General features: G+C 43.8%; 1 protein-coding gene across 6 annotated transcripts in view; it reads left to right on the forward strand.

The window, feature by feature from the left end:
- Window positions 1–10,564, forward strand: part of ssr1 (signal sequence receptor, alpha) — an 11,237-nt gene extending 673 nt beyond the window's left edge. Inside the window, exons 2-11 of one of the 6 annotated variants that reach the window (XM_056244550.1) lie at window positions 175–302; window positions 403–499; window positions 759–797; window positions 6,422–6,684; window positions 8,583–8,659; window positions 8,742–8,820; window positions 8,911–9,004; window positions 10,152–10,166; window positions 10,263–10,444; window positions 10,549–10,564. In XM_056244550.1, coding sequence (XP_056100525.1) covers window positions 175–302; window positions 403–499; window positions 759–797; window positions 6,422–6,684; window positions 8,583–8,659; window positions 8,742–8,820; window positions 8,911–9,004; window positions 10,152–10,166; window positions 10,263–10,330 — 860 coding nt within the window. In that variant the 3' untranslated portion in view covers window positions 10,331–10,444; window positions 10,549–10,564. Of the gene's footprint in view, window positions 1–174; window positions 303–402; window positions 500–758; window positions 798–6,421; window positions 6,685–8,582; window positions 8,660–8,741; window positions 8,821–8,910; window positions 9,005–10,151; window positions 10,167–10,262; window positions 10,458–10,500 lie in introns of those variants that run through there. The other 5 variants (XM_056244552.1, XM_056244551.1, XM_056244553.1 and 2 more) reach the window with 5 other exon arrangements.
- Window positions 10,565–14,405: the final 3,841 nt, after the last annotated feature.

Consider the following 14,405-nt stretch of genomic DNA (forward strand, 5'->3'; position numbering starts at 1 on the left):
TGTTTGTGAGCGAGAGGGGGGATATTGTGTGTATGTGTTAGAGAGTGTATGATTGTTTATGTGTGTGTGAGAGAATGTGTGTGTGTGTTTGACTTCATAATGATCTCCAGGTGTGTGTGAAAGAGAGATAGTGTGTAAGACTTGAAAATGATCCCCAGCTGTGTGTGTGTTCAGGACCGGTCGTCTCGGCTCAGGATGCGACTGAGGAAGAAGATGCTGTGGATGAAGACGCCGCTGATGATGTGATGGCTGAGGATGAGGATGATGAAGCCGAGGTGGAGGACGACGAAAACACTGAACTAGTAAGAGAGCGAATGAACACTGAACTAGTAAGAGAACGAACATCATCTGGTGTTTGAGTGGCTCATGTTCATGACTTCATGTGTTGGTCTCGTCCCTCAGACTGAAGAAAAGGAGGAAGAGGAAGATGAAGCTCTGGTGGGAGAGATGAAGGCTTCACCCAACGCCGACACCACCATCCTCTTCGTTAAAGGAGAAGGTGAAGAGTCTCACACACACACACACACACTGTCGACGAGTGAGAGTTTAGACCAGTGGGTGTCACCCTGTGCGCCGCCAGTTACTGTTAAAAACATCACTTTCTTAATATTTGAGCAAATGTCTAATGAAATATAATTCCATATATAATATCAAAAAATAAACATTCCCTATTAAGCTGGCTGTTAATAACCCAGCAGTGTGTCTGCCGTACTTCTACTGTAACCGTTATTTACACATGGATGAATGGTTATCAACAGGGTCGCTGAAAAGGAGTGCTGATGTTTCTTCATCTACAAGTAAGAATAATCTTCAGAAACTGCTAAAGCACGAGAGTGCAGAGCTAATGATGCTTTACACGCTCAGATCAGCTTCACACACTAGTTTCCCGGAACAAGCTTCCCGTCGCCCTGATCTCCGTTTGCATCTTTCTTCTCTTCCGCCTGACACGCAGTGCTTACGAACGCCGAACACACACACCTGTGCGAGGAACACACACACACACACACACACACCTGTGCGAACACACACACACACACACACACACCTGTGCGAACACACACACACACACACCTGTGCGAACACACACACACACACACCTGTGCGAACACACACACACACACACACACCTGTGCGAACACACACACACACACACACCTGTGCGAACACACACACACACACACACACACACACCTGTGCGAACACACACACACACACACACACACCTGTGCGAACACACACACACCTGTGCGAACACACACACACACACACACACCTGTGCGAACACACACACACACACACACCTGTGCGAACACACACACACACACACACACACCTGTGCGAACACACACACACACACACACACCTGTGCGAACACACACACACACCTGTGCGAACACACACACACACACACACACCTGTGCGAACACACACACACACACACACCTGTGCGAACACACACACACCTGTGCGAACACACACACACACACACACCTGTGCGAACACACACACACACACACACACACACACACACACCTGTGCGAACACACACACACCTGTGCAAACACACACACACACACACACACACCTGTGCGAACACACACACACACACACACCTGTGCGAACACACACACACACACCTGTGCGAACACACACACACACACACACCTGTGCGAACACACACACACCTGTGCGAACACACACACACACACACACACCTGTGCGAACACACACACACACACACACACACACACCTGTGCGAACACACACACACACACACAACCAGTTCAAGAGGCTTAACTGTTCTAGAGTCCCTCGAGGCTCAGACTGGCCCTTAGAGGAAGAGATAGATGGATAGAGAGACAGGGTTCCCGCGGATCCTTAAAAAGTCTTAAAAAGTCTTAAATTAGATTTTTAAAATTTAAGGCCATAAAAAGTCTTATAAAGTCTTATTTTTACTTATGAAAGGTCTTAAATTTTAGATGACACTTTGACTTAGACATATCTAAAAGCTTTCCAAATTAAAACCATCTAATTAGCGTACGAATTTTTATTTATTATTCTATCTTTGTGGATTTGCTCGTTCACGTGACATTTCGCGTCACTCGCGAGTCGCGGCAGCATAACTGTCTCCTGCACGCGAGAGGAGAGAAGGAGAAAGGTCGTAAATGTCAGTTCAGTTGTAAGTTCATTCTTTATGTGCGTATGGTGTGCGATGTGTATTGTCTTTTATGATATTGTAATCATTGTTTTAACAATGTACGAGGCACTGCGAGCTGACATCGCATTTCTCTCGTGCTTTCACTGCGTGATGTGTGCAGTGTAACGGTTAACTGTTATGTCCCCAAATTAGTTTTTGTCTTATATTTATATCATATTATGTTCTTCTTATATTAGAATATCACATCAGAAAGAGTGCCGTTTTCCCGTGCACGATTCCAATTGTGATATTTATGTTATACAACTGTTAAATTAACAATAAGTTAACATTGAAACTACTTTTTAGACACAATATTGTTAATATTGTTTGTTTTCCCTTTATTTCGCCGACTATAATTTCAAAATGAAACCGTAGCAGAGTCTCGATGCAACCGACAGCGATGATTTCTTGACTGAAATCCGCGTTTTGAACGAATCACTTGCTTCTTTCCCGAATGAATCAGCCGTTTGAACGAATCACTTGCTTCTTGCCCGAATGAATCAGCCGTTTGAACGAATCACTTGCTTCTTTCCCGAATGAATCAGCCGTTTGAACGAATCACTTGCTTCTTTCCCGAATGAATCAGCCGTTTGAACGAATCACTTGCTTCTTTCCCGAATGAATCAGCCGTTTGAACGAATCACTTGCTTCTTTCCCGAATGAATCAGCCGTTTGAACGAATCACTTGCTTCTTTCCCGAATGAATCAGCCGTTTGAACGAATCGGTTGAATGAATGACTCCCTCAACTCACTTAAGACAGTGATTTGCCGCTGCGGTTTCATATTTAAAGTACCCTTTAAATAAAACGTTAAAATTAGAAATCATTTCATATTTAAATATTGAATATTGATTTAAAAATATATATCTCATAGCTTTATTTATGCAGTTGTAAATGGAGTGTAAATAAATTAATGCCACTTCTGATGCCGCTTCTGTCACCTCTGCACTGCAAAGATGGATTTTGATTGAATGATTTATTTGACTGTAACAGTGGTACTGTATGATTATTATATAATTAAGTATTATTGTATAATTACTGTATAATTTAATTTGAATGATAGTATTTGACATTAAAGGTGATGCATAACTCTAAATAAGTTTAGAAAAAATGTCCATATATAGGTGAAAATGCCCCTGAAAAAATCAATTTAAGGTGGCAAATATTGCCCCTTAATCAAAATATTAATTTCTGTCACTGCTGTGAACCGACCACTGCATAGAATATGAAAAATATGAATATCTTCGTGAGTCAGCTGTCAACAACAGACCTAAACCAGCCATGGCACCAGCACAAAAACACAATCAGTAAAATATCATCTAATTATTATCAACAAAACGTTGAAAATATCAAGATATATTTGTCAATACTGCACAGCCCTAATATACAGTATTAATTTTGATTTTTTAAGGTCTTAAAAAGCCTTAAATTTGACTTTCAAAAGTGTGCAGGAACCCTGGAGAGAGACAGAGAGATAGACAGACAGACAGACAGACAGACAGACAGACAGACAGACAGACAGACAGACAGACAGATAGATAGATAGATAGATAGACAGACAGACAGACAGACAGACAGACAGACAGACAGACAGACAGACAGACAGACAGACAGACAGACAGATAGATAGACAGACAGATAGATAGATAGATAGATAGACAGATAGATAGACAGATAGACAGACAGATAGATAGATAGATAGACAGATAGATAGACAGATAGATAGACAGACAGATAGACAGACAGATAGACAGACAGATAGATAGACAGATAGATAGACAGATAGATAGACAGATAGATAGACAGATAGATAGACAGATAGATAGATAGATAGACAGACAGATAGATAGATAGATAGACAGATAGATAGACAGATAGATAGACAGATAGACAGATAGACAGATAGATAGATAGATAGATAGATAGACAGATAGATAGACAGATAGATAGACAGATAGACAGATAGATAGATAGACAGATAGATAGACAGACAGATAGACAGATCCTTTATTAATTTCCAATGTGGAAATTGTAATGCATAAACAGCCGGACTTCTCAGGACAATACACTGCTATACAAAATACAAACATATTATACACTAAATAAAGATTAAGAGTGTACAGATATACAAAATAAACACATCTGTTACCTTAAATTATATGTTTATCTCTGTAAAGCTGCTTTGAAACAATTCATTGTTAAAAGCGCTATATAAATGAAGATGACTTGACCTGACTTGACAAAATACACATAAAAAAAAAAAAAAAAAAGATTGTCAAAATCTCGTGTGTGTGTTAGAGAACGTCAGGTGTTAGTGTATGTTCTGCAGTGGTGAGCAGTGCAGCCAATCACAGGCCTCGGTTTGGATGCACTGAAATGAACATTTTGGGCCAAAACCGTTTATAAGGAAACGCTTGCCGGAATAACGAATACTGAACACGTTATTCTCCCATTTATTTTGACCATTTTTCACCATTGCATGAATTAAATAGTCAAAATGTGCTTTTTTCCCCTATTTAGACTTGCTTTTCAAAGAAAAAATCAGTTACAAAAGTATGTAAAAATATGAATTGAACATTTAAAAAATATTTATTTAACTGAACATTTTGGTAACGCTTTACAATAAGGTTTGTTAGTTAACATTAGTTAACATGACCTAATAATGAACTGCACGTATACAGGGTTAGACTAATACGTTATTAAGATCTTGTTAGCATTAGTTACTGCACTGTGGACTAACATGAACAAACTATGACCAGCTGGATTTATATTAACTGACATTAACAAAGATTAATAAATACTGTAACTAATGTATTGCTCATGTTAGTAAATACATTAACTAAAGTTAACTAATGAACCATATCAGCAGACATTATACCAACAAAGCACAACATAACTTACAATAAATAAATTGTTAAATAATATTTTTATCCGGCCATCTTTGAGCCTATATTAGGCATATAACGGACGACTGTAACACACATGTATGCCTGCAACAAAACAGTGCATTGAAAAGATGTTTTATTTCATGATAACGATATATATAATTTAGGTTTTATTTGTGTTAGGCCTATATAAAAAAGAATGAAGTAAATTACAAACAACTGATGAAAAAACACGAATGAAATCACGTTTTTCAGCAGTACCACGACTTACTGCACTGAACCTGTCGTTAGATGAACACACACACACACACACACACGCACACACACACACACACACACACACACACACACACACGCGCACGCGTCTCTGACTCGCTGTCTGCAGATGCTCCGTCTACAGGCTTTCACACGTTAGCGTCTCGGACCCTGTAAACGCTTCCACGCTGACGGCATGTTTGCTGCATTCATAAAGCGCCATTGTTGGGTCAAATGTTTTCGGTCTTTAAGTGAAAAGTGAATTTTTTGCTATTTTCAACCGAATAATTCCAGTTGCCGAACATTCGGTGCATCTCTGATATCTGCAGATTTCCCGAACGCAGTGGCCAATCAGAGGAGAGTCCAGTGTCTTTATTAAGACTGTATAAACAATCTCCGTTTCTAAGTCCTCATTAACCCACACGACACACAGTCGGTCCGTTAAAGCTCGTGTGTGTGTGTGTGTGTGTGTGTGCGACGCGAGCCGGAGAAGGGTGGGCAGCACTGGCTCAGACTCTATCCAGTGAAAGTCTTTAGTGTAATTGCTCAATCGTCCTCCTTCAGCTCGTGTCTTTCTGTGTCAAATCTGCTCTGATTTATCAAGCAAACGCAAGAATAACTTTGATATTGTTAGATATATTTCATCTGGACTGAAGCAACTATACATATACACACTAAAGTATCAAACATAATCATCAGGCTTTTGAGGAAGGGTTATCTGTTCATCTCTCAATCATCATAGTTTTAAAACTAAGCATTTAAATATCATCTCACTAAGACATTGACAGTTGAGTGACTGATGACTGATATTTATATGATTTTATATCAGCAGTCTTTATGAAGATCTCATTGATTTGCATTCATATAAATATCAGCATCTACAACAAACTGCGTGTTTTTGCTCAGTTTGGTCTTTTTTCCTCCATATTCTCACTATATTAGACTATATGAGCCACTAAAGCCTGATGAATCAAACATGATACTCAACCAAACGCATGCTAACGTGTTGAAAGGTTCAGTAAGCTGCTCCATCACACACACACACACACAGACTGATGAGCGTTTCTTCTCTTTCCAAATGTCAGATTTTCCCGCCAACAACATCGTGAAGTTCCTGTTGGGATTCACCAACAAAGGCTCGGAGAACTTCATCGTGGACTCGCTGGACGCCTCGTTCCGCTACCCGCAGGACTTCCAGTTCTACATCCAGAACTTCACGGCGCTCCAGCTGGGGACCGAGGTTCCTCCGCAGCGCCAGGCCACGTTCGAGTACTCCTTCATCCCGGCCGAGCCCATGGGCGGAAGACCCTTCGGCCTCGTCATCAACCTCAACTACAGGGACCTCAGCGTGAGTCGCGCCACTTCCTGTCTCACCGCGGTTCCTCACTGCTTCACTTCCTCTTCTGTTTCCTTCCTCTTCCACTGCGGTTTACTTCCTGTTCCACTGCGGTTTACTTCCTGTTTCTCTTCCACTGCTGTTTCTCTTCCACTGCTGTTTACTTCCTGTTTCACTGCTGTTTCTCTTCCACTGTTGTTTACTTCCTGTTTCTCTTCCACTGCGGTTTACTTCCTCTTCCACTGCGGTTTACTTCCTGTTTCTCTTCCACTGCTGTTTCTCTTCCACTGCTGTTTACTTCCTGTTTCACTGCTGTTTCTCTTCCACTGTTGTTTACTTCCTGTTTCTCTTCCACTGCTGTTTACTTCCTCTTCCTCTTCTGTTTCCTTCCTCTTCCTCTTCTGTTTCCTTCCTCTTCCACTGCGGTTTCCTTCCTCTTCCTCTTCTGTTTCCTTCCTCTTCCTCTTCCACTGCTGTTTCCTTCCTCTTCTGTTTCCTTCCTCTTCCACTGCTGTTTCCTTCCTCTTCCTCACTCCTTCACTTCCTCTTCTGTTTCCTTCCTCTTCCACTGTGGTTTACTTCCTGTTTCTCTTCCACTGCTGTTTCTTTCCTCTTCCACTGCTGCTTACTTCCTCTTCCACTGCTGCTTACTTCCTGTTTCTCTTCCTCTTCTGTTTCCTTCCTCTTCCTCTTCCACTGCTGTTTCCTTCCTCTTCCTCTTCCACTGCTGCTTACTTCCCCTTCCACTGCTGCTTACTTCCTGTTTCTCTTCCTCTTCTGTTTTCTTCCTCTTCCACTGCTGTTTCCTTCCTCTTCCTCTTCCACTGCTGTTTCCTTCCTCTTCCTCACTCTTTCTCTTCTGTTTCCTTCCTCTTCCTCACTCTTTCTCTTCTGTTTCCTTCCTCTTCCTCACTCTTTCTCTTCTGTTTCTTTCCTCTTCCTCACTCTTTCTCTTCTGTTTCCTTCCTCTTCCTCTTCCACTGCTGTTTCCTTCCTCTTCCTCTTCCACTGCTGTTTCCTTCCTCTTCCTCTTCCACTGCTGTTTCCTTCCTCTTCCTCACTCTTTCTCTTCTGTTTCCTTCCTCTTCCTCACTCTTTCTCTTCTGTTTCCTTCCTCTTCCACTGCTGTTTCCTTCCTCTTCCTCTTCCACTGCTGTTTCCTTCCTCTTCCTCTTCCACTGCTGTTTCCTTCCTCTTCCTCTTCCACTGCTGTTTCCTTCCTCTTCCTCACTCTTTCTCTTCTGTTTCCTTCCTCTTCCTCTTCCACTGCTGTTTCCTTCCTCTTCCTCTTCCACTGCTGTTTCCTTCCTCTTCCTCTTCCACTGCTGTTTCCTTCCTCTTCCTCTTCCACTGCTGTTTCCTTCCTCTTCCTCACTCTTTCTCTTCTGTTTCCTTCCTCTTCCTCACTCTTTCTCTTCTGTTTCCTTCCTCTTCCACTGCTGTTTCCTTCCTCTTCCTCTTCCACTGCTGTTTCCTTCCTCTTCCTCTTCCACTGCTGTTTCCTTCCTCTTCCTCACTCTTTCTCTTCTGTTTCCTTCCTCTTCCTCTTCCACTGCTGTTTCCTTCCTCTTCCTCTTCCACTGCTGTTTCCTTCCTCTTCCTCTTCCACTGCTGTTTCCTTCCTCTTCCTCACTCTTTCTCTTCTGTTTCCTTCCTCTTCCTCACTCTTTCTCTTCTGTTTCCTTCCTCTTCCACTGCTGTTTCCTTCCTCTTCCTCTTCCACTGCTGTTTCCTTCCTCTTCCTCTTCCACTGCTGTTTCCTTCCTCTTCCTCTTCCACTGCTGTTTCCTTCCTCTTCCTCTTCCACTGCTGTTTCCTTCCTCTTCCTCACTCTTTCTCTTCTGTTTCCTTCCTCTTCCTCTTCCACTGCTGTTTCCTTCCTCTTCCTCACTCTTTCTCTTCTGTTTCAGGGGAACGTGTTCCAGGACGCCGTGTTCAACCAGACGGTCACCATCACTGAGAGAGAGGACGGTCTGGACGGAGAGACGTGAGGCTTTAGTGCGGCTCATTCTGTGTTCCAGCAGCAGGTGGCGCTGTGCTCACGTGTGTGTGTGTGTGTGTGTCTCCAGGATCTTCCTGTACGTGTTCCTGTCGGGTCTCGGCCTGCTTCTGGTGGTCGGCCTTCATCAGCTGCTCGAGTCACGCAAGGTGAGGTCATCATCATCATCATCATCATCATGAGCTTCATGTGTGCTCAGTTACTGATGCTGAGGTGTGTGTGTGTGTGTGTGTGCGCAGAGGAGGCGGCCGGCACCCAAAGTCGAGATGGGAACCTCCAACCACAATGATGTGGACATGAGCTGGATCCCACAGGAAACACTCAACCAGATCAGTGAGTTTCAGCCAATCACAGCCGGCTGCTCTACCCAACGCTCGTCCACCGCTCACGCAAGGCTAATCGCTCGATCGAGTTAGCGCTGTGCAGCGATTAATCACATCAAGATAAAAGTGTGTTTACATAATATATGTGTGTACTGTGTATAATTATTTTGTATATATAAATACACACACGTATGTATATATTTATTAATATTTTTTTTATTTATATATAAAATATTTATGTATAAATGTGTGTGTGTGTATATATATATACAGTATATACTTGCAAATATTTCTTATATATGCATATGTGTGTATATTCAAAATAATTATACACAGGACAAACACGTGAATTATGTAAACACAAACTTTTATTATGGATGCGATTAATCGCTGCACAGCGCAAATTAAAATGAATGTTAAAGTAATCTAACGAGGCTGCACAGTTAATGTAGATGCGCCCGGTGATGTCACACACTACAGCGGACTCACTGAGGACGCTTCACTCACAGATTTGCATACTTTAGACATATTTTCAACAATTTTAGTGGACAAAAGTTTACAGTATTTCAACAATTTCCCACCAAAATTAAAGCGCAATGATTTATGTTTGAAAGTGATGATTTAGTGTTATAATTTAAGATTATTATAAAGATCAAATATTATTATTTTTGATTTGACTATTTTAATTTCAACGGTAATATATATTTTCTCTTCATATTTTATATTTGGAAGTCAAACTTATAATAAAAAACAATTATAATCATTATACTTATTATATCTGTAATATTTTAAAATCAGTTGTGCAGCCTCATATAAAAATCATTGTAAAAATATAAACAATCAAAATAAACGAGATATAAAAATGAGATTATTAGTTGAGCTGCACGTCATGTGACCTCAGACGTGTCATGTGACCTCAGACGTGTCATGTGACCTCAGACGTGACATGTGACCTCAGACGTGTCATGTGACCTCAGACGTGACATGTGACCTCAGACGTGACATGTGACCTCAGACGTGACATGTGACCTCAGACGTGTCATGTGACCTCAGACGTGAGCATGCTGGGATTATTGATATGAACTCTGAACTCTCGGTCTGTGAATCTGTTCTCTGATCTCACGCTCTCTCTCTCTTTATTTCCTCTGGCCGGCCAGTGGCGAGTCGGAGAGGTGAGCGAGCGCTTCCTGTCCTCCGCTCTCTAACGTGCTTGTGTTGCTCGTGTGTGTGTGTTTCTCGTGTCACTGACGCTTGTGTGTGTGTCTCAGATAAAGCGTCTCCCAGACGGTCTCCGCGTAAGAGGACTCAGAAGCGCTCGGCCGGATCCGACGAGTGAACAGAAGCCTTCCACACACACACACACACACACACTCTGTGTTTACAGTGAGACGACCATCCCAGCCAGCAGAGACTGATACACACACACACACACACACACACACCGAGCCTGGTTTGTCCAGCAGAGGACGCCAGTAGAGACTGATTCACACACACACACACACACACACACACACACACACACACACACACACACACACACACACACACACACAGCCTTGTTTAAGTGTAAGTGAGCGAGGACTTTGGCCGCTGAAGCTTCTGTAGGTTTGCTTTATTTTTATTGTTACTTTGATCATGTTTCGCACGATTCTTTTCTCTGGATGAGTTTGAGGAATTCTGGGATGCTGGTGTGTCTCTCTCACACACACTCACACACACACACACACACACACACTGAGATCCGCTCTGCTTCAAGTGTCTTTCTTCCCGCTGTCCATGAAATGATAAAGCCTGGGTGATTTTAAGGAGTCGTGAGTGTGGCGCGCCGGAGTCGTCGTCCTCGTCTCAGGAGAACGCTTCTGTTTGTTTGTTTGTATGATCTAATAAAGTGACTGTATTATAAGCTGATGTACAGTTCTAAGTGTACTTGGACAAATACCAATAAACTGAACAAAAGATGAACGTGTGTGTGTGTGTGTTTGAACAGGTTTACAGTCCCATCATGCACTTCCACACGTTTCGCACGTCCGCATGCTTCCACGTTAATCATTGATCGATCTTCATTAATGATGGAAATATTTGTTCATAATTGTCCTGGTGTTTAATCTTATCAGAGCGCATGAACTCTCCCCGCAGTGATGATGCGTTAGCCTCGATCTGCCCCGAGCGCCTCTTTATTACGGAGAACTACACACACACACACACTCACCACACACACTCACCACACACACTCACCACACACACACACCACACACACTCACCACACACACTCACCACACACACTCACCACACACACACACACACACACACTCACCACACACACTCACCACACACACTCACACCACACACACACACACACACACACTCACCACACACACTCACCACACACACTCACCACACACACACACCACACACACTCACCACACACACTCACCACACACACACACACACACACACACTCACCACACACACCACACACACACCACACACTCACATTCCTCACACACACTCTCCTCACACACACACACTCACACACACTCTCCTCACACACACACTCTCCACTCACACTCTCACACACACACACACACTCTCCACTCACCACACACACTCACCACACACACACACACACACTCACCACACACACACTCACCACACACACACACACACTCACCACACACACACACACTCACCACACACACACACACTCACCACACACACTCACCACACACACACACACTCACCACACACACACTCACCACACACACACACACTCACCACACACACACTCACCACACACACACACACTCACCACACACACACTCACCACACACACACTCACCACACACACTCACCACACACACACACACACACACTCACCACACACACACCACACACACACCACACACTCACATTCCTCACACACACTCTCCTCACACACACACACTCACACACTCTCCTCACACACACACTCACCTCACACACACACTCACACACACTCTCCTCACACACACACTCTCCACTCACACTCTCACACACACACACACACACACACACACACACACACACACACACACACACACTCTCCACTCACCACACACACTCACATTCCACACACACTCACACACACTCTCCTCACACACACACTCTCCACTCACACTCTCACTCACACACACACACACACTCTCCACTCACACACACACACTCTCCACTCACACACACACACTCACATTCCACACACACACCACACACTCACACACACACACACTCTCCACTCACACACACACACACTCTCCACTCACACACACACACTCACATTCCACACACACACCACACACTCACACACATACACACTCTCCACTCACACACACTCACACTCTCACACACACACACTCTCCACTCACACACACACACTCTCCACTCACACACACACCACACACTCACACACACACACACTCTCCACTCACACACACACACTCTCCACTCACACACACTCACACTCTCACACACACACACTCTCCACTCACACACACACACTCTCCACTCACACACACACCACACACTCACACACACACACACTCTCCACTCACACACACACACTCTCCACTCACACACACACCACACACTCACACACACACACACACACTCTCCACTCACACACACACACTCTCCACTCACACACACACCACACACTCACACACACACACACTCTCCACTCACACACACACACTCTCCACTCACACACACACCACACACTCACACACACACACACTCTCCACTCACACACACACACTCTCCACTCACACACACACACACTCTCCACTCACCACACACACACTCACATTCCACACACACACCACACACTCACACACACTCTCCTCACACACACACACTCTCCTCACACACACACACTCTCCTCACACACACACACTCTCCACTCACACACACACACACACACACACTCTCCACTCACCACACACACACTCACATTCCACACACACACCACACACTCACACACACTCTCCTCACACACACACACACACTCTCCTCACACACACACACTCTCTCCTCACACACACACACACTCCACTCACACACACACACTCACCACTCACACACACACACACTCTCCACTCACCACACACACACTCACATTCCACACACACACCACACACTCACACACACTCTCCTCACACACACACTCTCCACTCACACTCTCACACACACACACACACTCTCCACTCACACACACACACTCTCCACTCACACACACACACACACACTCTCCACTCACCACACACACACTCACATTCCACACACACACCACACACTCACACACACTCTCCTCACACACACACTCTCCACTCACACACACTCTCCACTCACACACACACACACACTCTCCACTCACCACACACACACTCACATTCCACACACACACCACACACTCACACACACTCTCCTCACACACACACACACACTCTCCTCACACACACACACTCTCCACTCACACACACACACACACACACACACACTCTCCACTCACACACACACACACACACACTCTCCACTCACACACACACTCCTCATATGTGCAAACACACACCACACACTCACACACATACACACTCTCCACTCACACACACACACTCTCCACTCACACACACACCACACACTCACACACACACACACTCTCCACTCACACACACACACTCTCCACTCACACACACTCACACTCTCACACACACACACTCTCCACTCACACACACACACTCTCCACTCATTGCTTTACTGAGCACCAGCCAATCAGGGCTCTAGAATAGGCTCTAGCAGGTCAAAGGTCGAGTTGTGGGCGTGGCCTGTAATGCTGGATTCTCCACACGCTGACAGTCAATAAACAGTTCTCGCTTTCAATCTTGATTTCGTCTTTACTGTGAATTCTTCAACATCTCTGCAGTTACTTTCAAGTTTTGAAGAAAAAGAGGCAGTTTTTAAAATGTGTGTAAACAGTATAAAACTGTCATGGTAATATTTAACGTGTTTCATTGGCCATATGATCATCGTTATGAAATTTGAAGCGTTTTAGTTGATGTTCGTCTCACATTTTTAAGTGTTTCTTGTGTCAGACGTTCAGAGAATATTCAAATGTAACGGTCCAGAATGCTTGAAGAACGATACAATGTAACGGTCCTTTAACTTTGAAAACTTTTTTTTTAAATGGACGTTGTGATTATTCTGAGAACATTCAGAAATAACATATTTGAATGTGACCGTTCTCGAACACACACTGTCAGATTACACACACACACACTGTCAGATTACACACACACACACTGTCAGATTACACACACACACACTGTCAGATTACACACACACACACTGTCAGATTACACACACACACACTGTCAGATTAC

Source organism: Rhinichthys klamathensis, unplaced genomic scaffold (genome assembly GCF_029890125.1).
Source record: "Rhinichthys klamathensis goyatoka isolate OS25496 unplaced genomic scaffold, OSU_Roscu_1.1 h1tg001002l_1, whole genome shotgun sequence".
Classification (NCBI taxonomy): domain Eukaryota; kingdom Metazoa; phylum Chordata; class Actinopteri; order Cypriniformes; family Leuciscidae; genus Rhinichthys; species Rhinichthys klamathensis.